This window comes from Leptinotarsa decemlineata, unplaced genomic scaffold (genome assembly GCF_025532065.1).
Source record: "Leptinotarsa decemlineata unplaced genomic scaffold, Ldec_3_MD MMD2_tig00000882_RagTag_RagTag, whole genome shotgun sequence".
NCBI classification, from domain to species: domain Eukaryota; kingdom Metazoa; phylum Arthropoda; class Insecta; order Coleoptera; family Chrysomelidae; genus Leptinotarsa; species Leptinotarsa decemlineata.
The window spans coordinates 15,650,065-15,663,360 of NW_027412556.1; the positions used below are offsets into that span (position 1 = coordinate 15,650,065).

The 13,296-nt window shown below is 35.1% G+C and overlaps 2 protein-coding genes across 3 annotated transcripts in view; one reads left to right on the forward strand and one right to left on the reverse strand.

The window, feature by feature from the left end:
• Positions 1-307: 307 nt before the first annotated feature.
• On the forward strand, positions 308-3,906 carry LOC111504980 (protein LZIC). Its single transcript, XM_023159711.2, has 4 exons — positions 308-504; positions 585-720; positions 3,484-3,639; positions 3,734-3,906. Exons 1-4 carry the CDS (start codon positions 404-406, stop codon positions 3,863-3,865), a joined length of 525 nt encoding a protein of 174 aa, XP_023015479.2. The 5' UTR covers positions 308-403; the 3' UTR covers positions 3,866-3,906.
• Positions 3,907-4,429: 523 nt separating this feature from the next.
• LOC111504979 (zinc finger MYND domain-containing protein 11) overlaps positions 4,430-13,296 on the reverse strand; it is a 47,015-nt gene continuing 38,148 nt past the window's right edge. For both annotated transcript variants that reach the window (XR_012465394.1, XM_074175095.1), the window contains one exon: positions 4,430-7,431. Coding sequence is in view for 1 of the 2 variants with exons in the window: in XM_074175095.1 (XP_074031196.1) it covers positions 7,309-7,431 (123 nt within the window). In the remaining variant the exon portion in view is untranslated. The remainder of the gene's footprint in view (positions 7,432-13,296) is intronic.

The following is a 13,296-nucleotide window of genomic DNA, read 5'->3' on the forward strand; positions in this document are numbered from 1 at the left end:
TAAAATATATATATATTGTGTCATTACTCTGGATATTTTTGTCTGAATAATTAAAAAAAATATATTCTTTAGTGAATCAATTCCAATGTAAATCAACAGAAAATCTTAGTAAATCGCCGCTTTTCCACGGACACCACTGCAGTACTTGTGCATTCCCTCAACAAAATGCAAAACTTCTCATAGATATTACTATTACTTGATAAGCGTGTAAGTTTTGTAACCACTTCAGTTTCTGAATGGACCTTAGAGCCATCAAACCTAAATACGGCACTGCTGAACATTCCATTCAGTAGTAAGGCTGGTAGCGTCACGGGATTGACTAAAAAATGACAAAATAAACAAATCTTTGGACGTAACCTCAAAGTCGAATAATGTTGGGAATTTAATTTTTTAAATTACAGTCATGACTTCCTATGGTAAAGCCGAAACGGAAAAACTCAAACAGAATCTGGAAGGTCAGTTAGATAGATTAGTGGAACAACTGCAGGATTTGGAAGATTGCAAGTAGGTCTATAATGATGACCAGCGAAAAAAAATTGTGTAGTTTATTCTTCAATTTCTGTTTTTTTTTTATTATCTTTCAGAAAAGAATTAGAGGAGGAAGAATATGAAGAAACTAAAAATGAAACAATGGAGCAACTGAAAGAACTGAATGACAGCCTAAATAAATTGGTAAAGGGTGACATTTCATTGGTTAGTGCATTGGGGGCTGTACAGCTTGTAAGTAATTTTATCTAAATAAAAGGCTGTATTTTTATAGTTGATTGATATTCAAGCCAGTTAACTCTCTAAAACTGCAAGCTGTTGTAACTGAAGCTTTTCTTCAGTATCTATGATTTTGTTGGAAAGAGCATTTTAATTTTCATTATTTTTTGTAAGGGGTAGATAACAAAGTATACACCTGTAATTGAAAGAAGCCATGATTGACAGTCTGCCAGATATGCATATAAATATAACAATTAACAACTAGAACTTTATTTGTTAGTTAGGGAAGCCACAGATTATGCTGTAGACGACCCCTCCCAATATAGAAGGCCCTGACACTCTGTCGAATGAGGCCCTCATGTCCCCCGTTAACGGATGAATAGCTTTCTCATCCATCACACCCCAGCCAGGTAGGGGTATCCCGTGAAGGGCGGTACTGATGTCTGAGGACTTCATGCCGCCATACCATCAGTCATGAACCCGTTGGTCCTTCTCGAGACCAAAAATCAGCCGAAAGGGTGAGGAAGCTGGACTCCAAGCCTGAATGACACGAAGATGACTTTCCACTAGAACTTTATTAGCAAATATTATCAGTCTTCATATTGATTGATATATTCCGCTGAACTGTAAAGGCAACTAAAAAAAATTGAAAGGGATATATTTTCAGGAGACTCATTTTTGGGAAAGGAAGAAAGCAATTAATTTCAAAATAAACTCTTTACACAGATGTATAAATCATGTAAAGAAATTACTTTCACACAAACTGGAAGAAAAAGCCCATCGAAACACCTACATATAAACATTGAAGTACATGAAAGAAAAAATACTTTCAAAACTATTTTTCCAAGTACATTGAAATATACAAAAAACTTTTTTTCTATTCAGTTCGCACTCCTAACATACTTATGGAATTGAATCAGGATATTCACAGGATTGCTACACAATCTAGTATATGAAAGAAGTAAAATTTCACCTACATGGAACACTATCGTCTTCAATGGCGGACATCCGATGTTTCGGAATAAGACACTTGCCTTATTGCCTCTTCAGCATCTCTTGGTGCTGAAAGACTCACTAATCTAATTTGAACATCAGACACATGATCCTTTTCTGGGACACACAATTTTATGAAGCTGGGAGAAGCATCCCTACACAGCGATATTATAGAAAATGTGAGAGTATACAAAGGCAAAATAAACATTTAATAATAATAATGATAATTTTATTAACCATTATCGGTAAATAATGTACATATGGTAAGTCAATAATTGTAATATATGTTATATACATATTAAGAATGAAAATAATAGTTAGTCATACTTGAATAACAAATTAAAGAATAAAGATAAAATATAAATATAAAAAAATAATACATGGCACCTAATATATAAATGTTACAATTTAAAAACAAATACATATATTATATTACATTGGGAATTATTCCCAGGAATTATCACCCCAATAAAAACATTTTTTTATTACGAATAGTTTCGTATTATTCTTAAAGATTTTATATTATTTTGACTCCTTTTTTTTTATTCGCTTGTGCTATATTCGAGTTCCTTTCCACAATTCCTACTTTTTGGTCATTCTAGAATAAAATTGCATCCTTACTGTTTGTTTCATTTGAATTTACTGCAAAAAAATTTTTCCTATGCCATTTTGTGAATTCAAACAACAATAGGTGTAGCTTTTCCTACATTTTCTCAGAACTACCAGCACCAATTGTTCAAGTTGTATCATCGGTAAATAAGAAAATACAATTGTTGCCAACCAAATTCGTCATAAAAAGGGGTCAATAAAAGGTCACCAACATACCTTTATCTTTTGATAATAACATGCCAAGTTGTGAGGCCTGAGTATATATAATATATTATAGTAATATTATAGACAGCTGGTGCGTTTTTAACTTTATAATAACTAAAAAGTTTTAAAACGTTTGTCTAGTAATAATTGGGGAACAAGGGTGCACCAAATCAGACTGGAGAAACAGAAATCTCAGAAGATTACCACATGCCACCTGAATACATGTTCAACACAAACTAGTCTTGAACCGCGAAGAGTAAAGAATGAACAGTCATCATTGGAACATGCCCGGCAGAAACACATGGTATATAGACATGTCAAAAAATGTTTATTTATTCATCAATTTCTGTTTTCTTCTCTTCATGGTAGTCCCCCTCAGGGAAGAAACATTTCATGTACCGATACTCTGATGAGAGGAATCAAAATAATGAAGACTGTATCATGGAAAGAGACATACGTATCAGAAAATTAATATTTCGAAATGAAATTTTGAAACATTCATCCCTCCCAACATACCCACACAGTAGGTTCTGGTAGTTCCTACTTCCCCGGCTAATACCACGCTGGATATTGAATTATATCTAACAGACATTTATGTAAGATACATCACAGAGGTTAGAGTTTCTCATTCATCCAGCAGCAGGAGCAGGCTGAAATCAGTCAAGCAGATCACATACAGACCTGTTTCAAGGTATTACCTCACATCAGTGCATAAAAGATCCGACACAAACAGTAATGTGCCTGGGATTCAAATAATTTCAACGCAGACTGCATGTATGAAACCTTCATCTGAGAGAAAGATTGTCAACATCTCGTAACCAACCGGTCTTTATTTTCTAGTACTTTTAATAATTTTTTAGTTTTATTAATTTATAACTGTAAATTAGGATATTCCTATTTGTCATGGATTAATGATTGATTGATGTACCAAAAGTGTCCATCAATGTGTCAAAAATTTGTTTTTATTTCAAGGCCACACAAGCTGCCATATCACAAGCATTCAGAACGCCAGAAGTGATTCGGCTATTTGGAAAGAAAGATCCCAAACAACTTCGTGAAAGGTTGTTAATGATTGAGGAGAGCCTGAGACTCAATACGTTAAGCATAGACTCGAGAGATAGACAAAAGGTATGATTTCAGGATAATCTTGTTAACAATAAACAAACCCTATATGGAAACTTCCGATATAGTATTTTATATTAACAACGATTTTTCTTTTCAGGCTGAAATTTTAATGGCACTACGACAGTTGGGCGAACAATTAACCACAGAAGAATTGAAGTTTTTAGAAAGCCACAATGACATATCAAACGCTTTCAAAAACGTAGCTTTTGTGGAGGTTAATGACGATTGATTTTATAATTTTTCACTGAATAAATTGAAATTTTTTTACAACTCTCTGACTTCGGTTGCAGACTGCTGCAAGATATGTTAAATTTAATAATAATAATACTTTATTTCCATGACAATATAAAGTTGTATAGAAAACTATCAACACAATAAAATAAGGATATCCAAAGTTAATTATAAAAATTAAATAAAGTGATAGTAAAAGAAGAACAGACCTAATAAATATTAAAAAATTCTTCTAGTGTATAATAACAAATTTCCAACAGATATGCTTTCAGTATTTTTTAAAAATCATACAGTTGCTTTGTAGCCTTCACATATTTTGGAGGATTGTTGTAAATTTTTCGACCAATGTATTCTGACCCAGAATAAGTCACTTTTAATTTTGCAATTGGCACATGGAACTGGTTTTTGATTCCGGTGTTGTGTTGGTGAATACTCTTGTTTAATGTAAAATTTTACTTATTTTCAAATACATATAAATTTTTCAAAATACTGTCTACAATAATCTCTTTGAGAAATAGTTGTACATCACGCTTTTGTGCAACGAATACATTTTGAGCTGTACCTAATTTTAGAATCTATATGAACATAGCAGATACTGAATACCTGAACTCTAGACAGTACAGATCCCAATTTAATATAAGGAAACTTTAGGGAATTCAGTTTAGATCAGATGTTGGTAATGACAATTCCAATTCAGGAATTAATCCAGATGAATACCTAAAAAACTCAACACTTCTACCATTACTTTTTAAATATACGTTATTTACATTGAACTGGAAATATTAAATTTTTCTAGCAATTCTGAATACGAATAACCTGTGTTTTACCTGTGTTGAAAAATAAATTGTGTCTATTTAAAAAACTGGATACATGATTTAATGTACTTGAACATTTTTTTCTAAAATTGTATCAGGTGCGGAGAAAATTAATGAAAAATCATCAGCATAGGCTGTGTAACTACTCTTCAATTATAAAGTCAATGCTGTTTACAAACAGAATCAACAAAAAAGGACCTCATATGGAGCCCTGTGGTACACTCATTGTTATGTTTCTACGTTCAGAGTTGAAGTTGAAGATACTCATCCTATTATTTTTCGCCATCTGCAATGACACATATTGATCCTGGTTCTGGAGAAAATAATTTATCCAACTGAGTGAAACACCTCTTATACCATAATATTCCAATTTTTTTGACAAAATCCACGTTGCTTTTGGGTAAAAATAGAGTGTTAATTTAAAAACGAATAAAATTCAACTAGGAAGGCATATTTAAATAATTTAGTAAGTAAAGCCATATGAGACTGAAATAGGACTATAATTTTCCACATCCCATTTTTAAAATAAAGGAATTACAGCTGCTTATCAGTAATGTAACAAAAAAATACTAGAATTGACGCAGTTTTGTCCTCCATTAATAAAATGAATAGACAAAATTTCAAATCAGTTGGGAAAGATATTTAACAACAAATATTCAAAAAAAATGTTCACATTTGATTTGACATAAATTGCTCTCTAGCTTGGTTGTAGCTAGACACTGGACATATGGGCCCTACTAAGGGCGCAAGTACAAGGGAATGCAAAATTATTCCCTTTTTCAGAATGATATGGCATAAAAATTCCACAGTATCTGTAAAATAGGGAGGATGAGTGTAGGCCCACAGCACTTAGGCCACATGTGACCCCTTGTACATCCTCCCAAGGAGTTGTCCTCCTAGGCCATCGTCCATCCTGTCCTTTATAGGACGTTTTTCCTTGGAGAAATTTCCTTTATATTGGCAGGTGTAGGCCAAGACTCGCCGAACATACACTCGCATAGGACATGCCTGACAGTTTCATCTTCCTGTTCACACATCCTACATAAAGGTGTGTTCACTAGCCCCATATTATGGAGGTGTTTCCTTAGTTGACGGTGGCCAGTCAGAAATCCTACTGTTAAGCGTAGATTTTTTCCTAATCATCCCCAGATACTTCTTCGGCGCCAGCTTTACAGGGTTGCCCAAAGTGATCCTGGTAAGATTACATCCTTTGATTCCATCCCATCTCTTTAAGGATTGAGCATGGGTGTAACATTTGACTAGTTCCGCAATTGTCGAAGTCATCAGGCCGTGGGTGCCACTGGGTCCTAAAATTCTTAGTCCAAGCGCTTCCTTGGCTAAAGAGTCGACAATGCGATTACCTTTACTCCTGTCATGTCCTTTAACCCACCTCAGGATAATGTTATTATCTACTGAGGCTTTGGCTAAATCTTGGTACCACTCTAGTACTAGCACTGAGGTAACATGTTGTCTGTTAAAGGCTAATAGGGCTCGTCTGCTATCAGTGCAGATTGTTATGTTTTTGCCAGAAATTAAAAAAATCCACAATACCGGACGTTATTAAAAATGACTGCAGGTGAGTTGTCTTCAATATTATGCCAATGATCTACAGTCTACATACAAAAAGCAACCATGAAGCTCTGCCCCCAAACATACCCTGAAGTTACTGGATTCCAGAAAAGAGCCATCCACCTGATTGAAGACGCGAACATCGAAGAAAGGTTGGAGATTTGACTCTCGTCTATAGATACTTTCACGAGAGGTGTTCATGTGACTTGGCACATTTGATTCCACCAAGAGTGGTACATATCGGATATACGCGACGGACTGTTGCTGCTCATCGTTTTGGGTTCAACTCAGTACACCTCGAACTTAACTGTTTGATCTAAAACAAGTACTATTCTGAAACACTCTCCACATCGAGACCACTTTTGATTGTATGTCAACGATTTTCTTGAGAAAAATTGCACCATACTTGTATAAATGCTAGTGATATTTTAGAAGTATTAAATAATTTACAATTTTCATTTTGATCAAAATACATCACCTTGACGAAACAATCAAACAATGAAATATGAAATAATTTATTTCTCTGTGTTCACATTATCTTAACAATATAAGTGGTTTAAAGTACAAACCTAACTATGTGATAAAAAAAAACATTCTAATCAAAAATAAAAACAAAATTCAAAAACTCGAGCAACATAGAAAACAACAGAAAAACAATGAAATTTTCTGAAAATGTTCAGAACAACATATACAGCTTGATTCAAATTTACATTCAAATGAATTCTTCAAAAAGTTTTCAATGTATATTGGGTTGAAAATTTCTCAAAAAAAAAGTATATTCATAAATTCAATAAAAAAAAGTAATTATATTCACAACAATGATTTCCAAGTTGATAGATTAACTTCAGTAAATACCCCGAAAATAAATAATATATCTTTGTTTTACCTCCACCCAGTATTTTGCTCATCTATGCTGCCAATAGCCTTTTCAAAAAGACACATTCTGAACACCCACTTGCATTTTCCACAGTTTCCGGAAAAGTATATTCAACATAATCAATTTATGGGTAAAACCTATATTAAAAAATATAATTCACGCTTGCCTATGGTAGAACTTTTAACGTTTACGCCGGCACACCTTCTTATGTTCCGCTTGCCAATGCTGCTGTTGGCACGTTTGCGAACAATATGCGGTATTCCAACAGCAGTGGTAGATGGCGTCCTGTTCGCAATTGTAACACTGTAAAAAAAAAATAAAAGATTCAAAATTATTGCAAAAATATGGTCAACTCAGTATGCAGCCCAAGTCACATATCAAATTTCAATAAAATTAAATCGGTTTTCTCAATTTGACAAATTACTGACAACTTCAAAAATATAGTCACGCAGAAGTATATAATTTTCACTGTTTCAATTCAAAGAAATAAACAATATTTATAAAGAGTTGATAAATTTCTAATAAACGGTGACATTTAAAATCGAGAATTGTTTGAATTGCCATCTCAATTAGTTGTAATTATTGCCTCGACCGCTCCAAGGGTTCGACTGAAGATGTTTCAGTCACTTTATTTTGACAATCGCATCCTTAAATTGACAAGTGACAGTTCTGGTCCACTTCACGTTGACAACTGTCATTTTCAGCCGACAACCGTGACTTCATCTACAATTATCACTTCAAAATACGAACCAAAGAAAGGTGGATTTATGCAAAAATAAACACTTTCCCCAAATATTAGGTTTGCATACGGCATTGGATATCTCAGTGATTAGAAGTAACAAGAGTCTCGAATTTAATGTCTACAAGAAGAATACCAGTAAATCTAAAGGAATGAACTTTAAACGTTCAAGCCAGTCTCGGATATACCTACACAGTACCTCGTCCACTAGATAGAGTGACATTTTGTTGTTCGCTCCAACTTAGGAAGATGAATGAAATACTCTGAAAGAATTCCAATTTTCAATTATGGAATATTATTGACTTTAGGTCGATGATGGCAACTATCTTGCACTGACGAGTGGTTAATGAGCCCGAAACCGGTCTGCAAGTGTACCCGTTCCAAAATTGAATCTCGACTCTTTCAGTTGTATTGCCAATTGCATATGCAGAAATTTTCTGTGAAGATTCCTGCACTGACGCCTGTCGGATATAATCCAACGCCCTTCGTGGTATTAGCCAGGGGAGGAGTTGTTTTCTGATAGGCGTCAGTCCATTCAACCTATTGTGTATATCTGAGACTGGCTTGAACGTTTAAAGTTCATTTCTTTAGATTTGTTTACTGCCAGTCTTCAAGCATAGCCCACTGACTAATAAGAATGAATCACTGTTGAAATTTGCGGGAACTTTCACGACAAAATATTTGTCAAATTTCAACCCAAAATCATAGATGTGTATCGTGAAAAGAAAGGGTGCCTGTTAGATATGGATAGAGACCAGTTTCAGAGTTAGAAACTAGATTTCTTAATCCCCTGAAGACGTCAACTTGGTTGGTGAAGGGCGCGCCGAAAAGAGGAGGTATTGCAGTTCTGGTGATTGTTTTTGATTTATTGTATGCCATAGGTTGCAGTTTTACCTTTCATTAGTTATTATAATCTTCATTTCAATATTGATTTTCAGTACAGCAATGTATGCAACAAAATCACAGAACATGTAGGTGTTCTGTAACAAATACTTCAATTTTTATTTTCACTCCAAAAAAATCAATTTTTCGTAAAAAAGTGTATACACTGTATACGAAGTATACATTGAAGCTGTTTCTTTCCGGTTTTTTTACTATATGATGTAGTTAAACGATTTTTAGTCAATGTATCTCTACAAATTTAAATTGAACCACACTACTGCCAAAACAATCCAAAAAATTAACCAGGCATTTGGAAATGGTAGTGTTAAAAAACGCACTATTCGAGGTTGGTGTGCGAAATTTCGTTCCTTGAAGATGAGCCCCGAAGTGGTCGACCTAGAGTAATCCAAGACGGGGATTTGAGGACCCTGGTGACTGACCCATCAAAAACGGTGCATGGGGTAGCGGAAGAACTAGACGTCATCTTCCATTTTCGTGTTTTTCAAAGGACAAAACACAAGCACTACAGGAAAAGCTTAAGGCGCTCAAAAAGCGGTGCCTGTGCGGAAGTGAGATTCACGTCGGATTTGAATCTTTAGAGATTAACTTCATTTAGAAAAATGTTCTCAGGAAGTTTATTCCACATAAATGTGGTTCTCCAAATGAAAGAGTTCTTAAACAGTGAAGTTCGAGGTGTACTGAGTTGAACCTCAAAACGATGAGCGGCGACAGTCCGTCACATATTTCTGATATGTACCAGGTCACTTGGAACACCGAAGTATCTATAAAAGAGGGACACATCTCCAACATTTCTTCAATGTTCCAGACTATCGAGGTTGCAAGTGATGTTCGTGTCTCCAATCAGGCGGATGTCTCTTTTCTGGATGAAATCCAGTAGCTTCAGAGTATACTCCAAAGAAGGTCTGACCTGAGCTTTATAAACCATCAAAAGTTGCTGAGGTGTGTACAGTTTTCTGGTTCAGAACACTTTTCCAAGCTTTTGAGAAGCAGCCTTTGCAATTCCAGCAACATGATTATGCCAAAACATATTGGTGTCCATTTTAACCCTCAACAAACTTTTCGATAAATGTCTCCGGTTCGGAGATATTTATCTGTCGGTTCGACGTAGGTGCTTTGTTCACTCACTCAAATCGACCGCCGTGTTGGTCGGTGGTTCAAGCCCCAGGCTGAAAGATCGATTTTCACTTGCTATCGTCCAACCCATGTTAGGAATCACACGTTAAAAGATAAGGCCTCGTTAGTCTTTAGCTCGCACAAGTTTCCACTTCTGAGGGTTGTCGTTCGTAGAAGTCCGACAGCTGGTTAACGGAAAAACAGATTTTGAACAGATTTTTTTTACCCGTTGCCTGGGTTTTCGTGGCATTGAATTGAACCTGGTTAGTTTCACCCCAATTCGAAATCACCTCTAGATCTTCCTTAAGATATACAACCTCCTGCTGTCAGTGAAGATGTGCATCCGTAGTGTACTATCGCCAGCAAAACAATACCGGGTGATTCTCTACGATTTCTCACCCCTATAACTTTGTTATTATTGGGTATAGAAAAACAAAATTTGGGGGTTGTGTATTATAGTTCCATTTACATTTTGACTTATTTCGATGGAAAATGACATTCTAAATCCAACAATACTTCACTTGTCAATATTTGACAAATACAATCATTTTTATTCCAATTTTTATTTTTTGATCTAGAATGCCATGGATCGTGTAAATCGCTTCATTCTTGATCAAGTAACATGGGAAAACTACGACTTTGAGGCTTATGACTTCACAGTCATTTTAAGAATTATTTCACAGTCGCAAATATGAATTTTTCCATTTAACTTGTTTTTTTCAAATGGAAAGGGGGCGGCTCGTCGGCTTTTTGTGAAAGAACATTTTCTTATGAATAATTTGATGCCACACACTTTCAGTTTTCTCTATTTTTCTGAATAATTGCAAGAAAGTCGCAAATCAGTCCATTAAGGTAATAATTTCTGGAGGGGCCCTCTAATATCGTAAACGGTTTTGCCAATCTTTTCAAACAATCGTATACCGCTTCTTCCCCTTTTCAACCAAACTCTGATATTGATAATAATCACTTTCTTGATATATCAAGCTTCAGTAAAAACGAAGTATACGAGGCACTAAGGTCGCTCAAGCCAAAAAAGACCACTGGTCCAGATGACATTCCAGCTTTCATCCTAAAGGATTGTGCACTTGTGCTTGCTCGTCCTCTATCTATACTAATTAATATCTGCTTAAGATCGACTACAATAACAAGGATCTGGAAATCATCAAAAGTCTGTCCCATTTTCAAGAAAGGAGATAGACGAAATATTTCAAATTATCGGCCTATCTCTATTATTTGCAACTTTGCAAAGGTTTTTGAGATTCTGCTGGAGCGAGTTATATATCGGCATGTTAGTTGCAATATAAGTATAAACCAACACGGTTTTATGAAAAATCGTTCAACGGTCGCCAATCTTCTGACTGTAACCCAACATATTGCTGAATCTATTGACAATAGGGCCCAAACTGATGTTATTTACACAGACTTTTCTAAGGCCTTCGACAGGCTTGACCATGGCATTCTACTGAACAAACTAGTAGCCTTTGGATTATCTCCATCCTTAATCGCACTCTTTCAGTCCTATCTACGAGTTCGAAAACAATATGTTCAGCTCAATGGTTTCAAATCTACCGAATATAGTGCTTCTTCCGGTGTTCCACAAGGTTCAAATCTGGGACCTTTGCTCTTCAATATATTCATTAATGATATTACAGATGCTATAGATGTGTATTTCCTTTTATATGCCGATGATCTAAAACTATACTGCCTCGTTGAGAAGATATATGATTGTGTGAACCTCTCAGCAAACGTAGGACGGGTTGTAGAATGGTGTTATCGAAATAACTTGTCACTGAACCCGGATAAATGTAAGGTCATGTCCTACAGTTTGAAAACGAATATCTTGATCTTTGATTATTCAATAGAAAACGTTTTCCTGGTGAGACCAGAAACATTTACTGATCTTGGCGTCACATTTGACACTGCACTATCATTTAATAGGCATATTGATAATGTTGTAAACTCCTCCTGTCGTTTGTACGGATTAATTGCACGTAACAGTAGTGATTTCAAAGAAACTTTGACCTTAAAAACTTTATTCTATGCTTTCATAAGATCAAAGTTAGAATACACGTCAGTTGTGTGGAGCCCCTTTTATCAATATCACATTGATAGAATAGAAGCAATTCAACGACGATTTTTAAAACTGCTAAGCCTAAAAACCGATGGCATTTATCCTTCAATAGGAACAACCCACTCTGAATTGCTACAAAAGCATAACTTTTGCAGTCTCGAAAAAAACATTATAGTGTTGCACTAACCTATAAAATTATCAAAAGCATAGTTGACTGCCCAACATTACTGGAAAAGTTTAATATTTGCAATTCTAGAATATGTTCCAGACACCCGAGTACTTTCTATATAAAAACACCTCGCACAAATGTTCTGGAGAATTATCAGATCCATACCATGTGTAAAGTGACAAATTCTGTTAGCGATAATTTAGATATGTTTAGTTGCAAATTGTCAAATATAAAATCCCACTTCCTAAAATAATTGTTTTGTCACCTATAATAAATATAAAATGTGTAGTCTTTATAGTCACTTGTTTGTATTGTTTGTGATGTATTTATTTTACTCTGTTATTTCCTGCTCTGTAATTGGGCTGTGTCCTGTAGAGTATTGTATTACAAATAAATAAATGAATAAATGAATTTTCAAAATGGCCTCCTCCTTGATCACGGCAAAGTTCAACTTTTTCAATTGTTGCGCGCATCACATTGATTAGCTGTTTCTCAGTGATGTCCTGGAATATCACCCTTACTTTATGCTCTAGTTCTTCAAGAGTAGCTGATGTTGTATTGTAAACCTGATTTTTAATTGTTCCCCAGAGAAAAAAATCTATCGGAGTAAGATCTGGTGATCTAGATTATGAAAAAGAAATAATACATTTATGTAAAAATATGACAACTCAAAAATGTACCTCGGCCACTGAATACGTCCATAAGTGCCAATCCACTTTTCTGGGAAAGTGTCATTCAGATGTTCTCTCACGACTTGAGAATTGTGAGGTGGCGCTCCATCTTGTTGAAAATAGATATCAACTTGGTTAGCCAGTGGCAAATCTTCAATGAAATCATTAATTTGATTTCTAAGAAACTGTAGATATCTTTCCGCAGTCAGTTGTCCGTCGAAAATTATTGGCCCCAAAAGTTTTCCTCCGATAATACCCATCCAGCAATTGAAACCAAATCGCTCTTGAAAATTTCCTTCTTGCATCAGATGTAAATTTGTTTGAGGCCAGTACCTTTTATTATTCTTATTGAACATACCCAAGTTGGTGAATCGGGTTTCATTTGAATAAATTATTTAAAATTTAAAACGTACATCGTCTCTGTATTTGATGAAAAACCAGTTGGCGAATTGACGCTTCACAACTCACTTCAACATAGGCCAACACGTCTACTTCTTTTTCT

Coding starts and splice junctions, on each gene's coding strand:
- LOC111504980 (XM_023159711.2), top strand. CDS start 404: ATGACTTCCTATGGTAAAGCCGAAACGGAAAAACTCAAACAGAATCTG. Junction 505..584: donor CAGGATTTGGAAGATTGCAA/GTAGGTCTATAA, acceptor ATTATCTTTCAG/AAAAGAATTAGAGGAGGAAG. Junction 3,640..3,733: donor ACTCGAGAGATAGACAAAAG/GTATGATTTCAG, acceptor TTTTCTTTTCAG/GCTGAAATTTTAATGGCACT.